We start from the raw sequence: 4,156 nt of genomic DNA, 5'->3' as shown, positions 1-4,156 counted from the left end.
ACATTCAATGCTTAAATCCTTAACATGATTGTTAAGCCCTTGGATTGATATCCTTTCTGCAATCAATCAGTAATTCCAGATTACCACTATGTTTTCTTCGATCTCAGGTCCCTTTCCATAACTTAGAAACTATAGGGTCTCAATTCATCATTACCAATGCCCTATTTCATTACCAATTTATACAAACCAAAGTATGCTATCTTATTCAGCTGAGTTACAACTCCTCCCCAGATCCATCACCTTATTTACAGTCTAATGTGATCCATTCTTATGATCCATCATCGTATCATTTTATTTCTCCATATTCGAGTATCCCAGGTTCTACCATCAGTCAAAACCTCCCAGTACTACAAACCCTAGGAGGTGAAACAACACCCACTTATAATTCCCATCTCCACTCCAAATTCTCTTTGGACCATTCATGTAATGCCTCGGATTCACTATTATGGTTTAATGGCCGGGTTAGTAGGCCGGGAGGGCCATAACTGTTTAATTATGCTATTAAATGCGTTTATGCGTGTATATGTGAATTATATTATAATATGATGTTATATGCGTGCATGTGGGTCCACATTTAAATAATTAAATCTGATAATTTGGCCCATTGAGGGTAAATTTGTGTATTTGGGTGCATAGCCTGATTTGTGAATAAGATTCCATTATTATGGAGATATATTCGAGCTATTCGGCATGAGACGGTCATATATTATGGATTAGTGGTTTTGTCATAACGGGGTCAATTTTGGGGTAATAGGAATGTTCATTTGATGATAAATTGGGAATATTTGAGATCAGGGTGAAATTTTGGAGGTTTTGACTATAATGTCCCCGGGGGTGTTTTCGGGACCCCGAGCACTAGGTTTTATTTGAGGTTACTTAAGCTTGAAGTAGTTGTTAGATAGAACGTACGTTAAGAAAACCTCTCGTTCTTCCTTTTGTTAGCCCGTTTTACCGTTTGAGCACTTTCGAAGATATCTCGAGTTCTAGGAGTCAGAATCAAGCAAGGATTGAGGCGTAGCGATCCTAGGAAAGATTAGAAACTTCTTAACCGAAGGATTTGACGGGAAACAACCCAATTGAAGGTAATCGAGGTTTAAGTTTTGAGTTTTTCGAGTTTCTAAGCTTTGAATTGATTTTGTGAATTGTTGAGTTCTCGATTCGTTTGAACCTTGGGTTTTGAGGGTTTTGATGCATGGGAAAGCTTGGGAACTTTGTTTTGATGATTGAGGAATGTTTAGGTATGAATTTGGAGGCTTTGGAGTGATAAAACACAACAAGGAAAAGGGGCTTTTACTTCGGTTTTTAAGCTTGATTTACTTCGGTTTTCGCTAAAATTCGCAACCGAAGTAGTTCGGAGCGAAGTAAAAACTAGCTAAAAACCGAAGTAGAATCCCCACTTTCTACTTCGGTTTTTACCTAATAACCGAAGTAGAAAGTGTATATACGCTAGCATCCTGGGCACTTTCTACTTCGGTTTTTAGGTAAAACCGAAGTATAATGTACACTTTCTACTTCGGTTTTACCTAAGAACCGAAGTAAAAGGGGACTTTATACTTCGGTTCTTAGGTAAAACCGAAGTAGAAAGTGTACATTTTACTTCGGTTTTACCTAAAAACCGAAGTAGAAAGTGCCCGCATTTTTTATTTAATATATGTTTCTAATTATTTTTAAATGGATGGTTTCTATTTTTATATAAATATATATATTTTGGCCTGATTTTATTTAATTGATCTAATTAATATATATTTTTTTTGGCCTAATTATTTTTCAACAATTTAATTATATAATATTACAATTATATATATTTTTACAATTGAAATTGGTTAAGAATTTTTTTTGAATAAATATATGATAACTTTTATTAATTAAAAATGTTGTACATAAACATATAAAATACAAGTACTTAAGAAGATAACTAGCCTTAACATTAATACATTTACAAAATACTAAACTTACAACTAAACAAAAATAGGCTTACTGATAAATGTATGGTATCAATTTGGCTAACCATTCGTGTTGGATTGGCAAGAGGTCTGCAATCTCACAATATTGCGTCTTCCCACCAAACTGTAAAATTAATAAATATAAATTAATTTCATAGATTATCGATAGCAAATAAATTATAAAAAATGAACTTACTTTTTCTTTTAGGGTAGTCATTGCATTTGATGCCCGTACAAGATCTCTAATGTACTTCAAGACATAAAAACCACATTCATGACTTTGTGGTTGTCTTGGACATGTAACATTGAATATCTTTGTGGGATTGCCGAGTAATGCATTGGAAGAAGCTCTATAATATGCACTATTTAAAAAGAAAATTATTAACAAAAGTTATTAAAATGTAGTAACATGTAATATTTGTTGCATATTAAGAAATATTTTAAAAAATTTAAAACTTACCTCATTATCATTGAATCAATTTCTTCTGGACGTTTGTGTGATTTCAATGGATCTAAGAATACGATTTTTCCTTTTGGCATAGCAATCACCAACATCCAATGTTCCCTAAAATAAGAAGCGTATGTTAAGTAAAATAATTAAATTTTTAATATATGACTAATCAAATAAAATTTTTTTACACTATTTCTTACCGTATGTTCCAAGGTATAAAGTAAAGTTGACCAACTCTATCCATGGTCATCAACCAATTCGCCAAGTCAATGGTTGATCGCTCTACATCGTTAACATTATTAATGCTAAGACGTTCAATGTCATAAAACTTGTAATAGACACTCTGATTTGGAAATAGAGACTCCCAAATGCATCTGCAAAATTTTCTTTAGTGTTAAATATTTTGAAAAATTTCGGCAGAGTTTCCCCTATAAATAGGACTTCCCAAACCTATAAACATTCAATGTCTATGAAAATTTTCAACAGATCACAGAGCAGTACTCATAACTGATTCTAAATTCCTATCATTCCAAAGAATTAGTTTAAGGGATACCTTAATCCGAATATCATTGCTGAGCCTCCAATCATATGCAAGGTAGCAACTTGTTCCACATCCTCTGAAGTTAGGAATATTGACTTGCGATTCATGAATGTTGGGTCCACTGGAATGGAGACGACTGAGTTTATTCCCTTAACTCTGCAAAATTCTCTCACCATAAACTGAAGGCTAACATGGATGCGATTCATGATGTGATCGGCAAATGGTTGGCCTTCGGTCAGAGTGTTTTTTGGATTGATGTGAGACCCAGCTGATGACAGATGCGGGCTAGTCATAGGAGGTTTTGACATATCCTTGGATGAACTTTTTGACATAGGAGGTTTCTTTCTTAGAGGACCCTACACAACATCAAGTTAAAATAATATTAAAATACTGGACCAACAAATATTTTAATAGGTAACAAATTAAAGAATTCGTTTATACCTGGTCAGTCATAATTAAATCTTTTGGCCAAGGAAGAAATGTGTCATAAGTATCTCGAACATATTGTATCTCCCCAACAGAACATGGGATTTCAGCATCCTCTTGTAACATTTTGGTGACTCGCACCCTCGCATATTCGTCTGTCAGTTGAACACCATGAATAGTCAGTGGACCCACCCCATCAATGATAACACCCTCTGCCACCACATTATGAATATTATCCGAACAAAGTAACACATCCTGCATGTACGGTGTGTCATCCTGCATGTGCGATGTGTGGTATTCTTCGTCGCTCTGCTCGTCATCATTGTCGTGTTCATCCATATCATCTAACCCACCTGCTTGTTTAGCTTTTTCCTCCTCTAAAGCTTTAAGTTCTGCTTTGAGCCTCGCAATTTCTGCATCTTTCTTACTAACAACATCAGCCATTTCTGTTGCTATTTTTGGTTTTCTTCCAAAGACGGATGAAATCTTCGCAAACGACCTACAATAATCAACCAAATTTATTTTAAAACTAAAATATTATAGAATTAAGTTAAATGCAACAAATAAAAAATAATATCATACCCAAGTGCTCTAACACGCCCTGGGTGCTCAGGTGTCCCTAAAGCTTGCGTTAATATGTCATTCCGACCCTTTGCAATGATTTCTCCACTACTAACTTTTTCTTTCAGCTCATTCTGTGGAACAAACCAGTGGTCACTTATATTAGTGACTTATAAGAACTTTATCATTCCTAAATTACTTTAAAATACTTGCTTGAAACCACTTACAATTCTT

General features: G+C 34.5%; 1 protein-coding gene across 1 annotated transcript; it reads right to left on the bottom strand.

The window, feature by feature from the left end:
* Window positions 1-3,077: 3,077 nt before the first annotated feature.
* LOC133799820 (uncharacterized) lies at window positions 3,078-3,700 on the bottom strand. Its single transcript, XM_062237810.1, has 3 exons — window positions 3,377-3,700; window positions 3,165-3,291; window positions 3,078-3,091 (listed from the first exon to the last, which is right to left on the bottom strand). The coding sequence occupies exons 1-3, from the start codon at window positions 3,698-3,700 to the stop codon at window positions 3,078-3,080; spliced, it is 465 nt and encodes a 154-aa protein (XP_062093794.1).
* Between the last annotated feature and the right edge of the window lie 456 nt (window positions 3,701-4,156).

The sequence above is a fragment of the Humulus lupulus genome, chromosome 9 (genome assembly GCF_963169125.1).
Source record: "Humulus lupulus chromosome 9, drHumLupu1.1, whole genome shotgun sequence".
In the NCBI taxonomy this organism is placed as follows: domain Eukaryota; kingdom Viridiplantae; phylum Streptophyta; class Magnoliopsida; order Rosales; family Cannabaceae; genus Humulus; species Humulus lupulus.
This window is presented reverse-complemented; position numbering and strand designations above follow the sequence as displayed.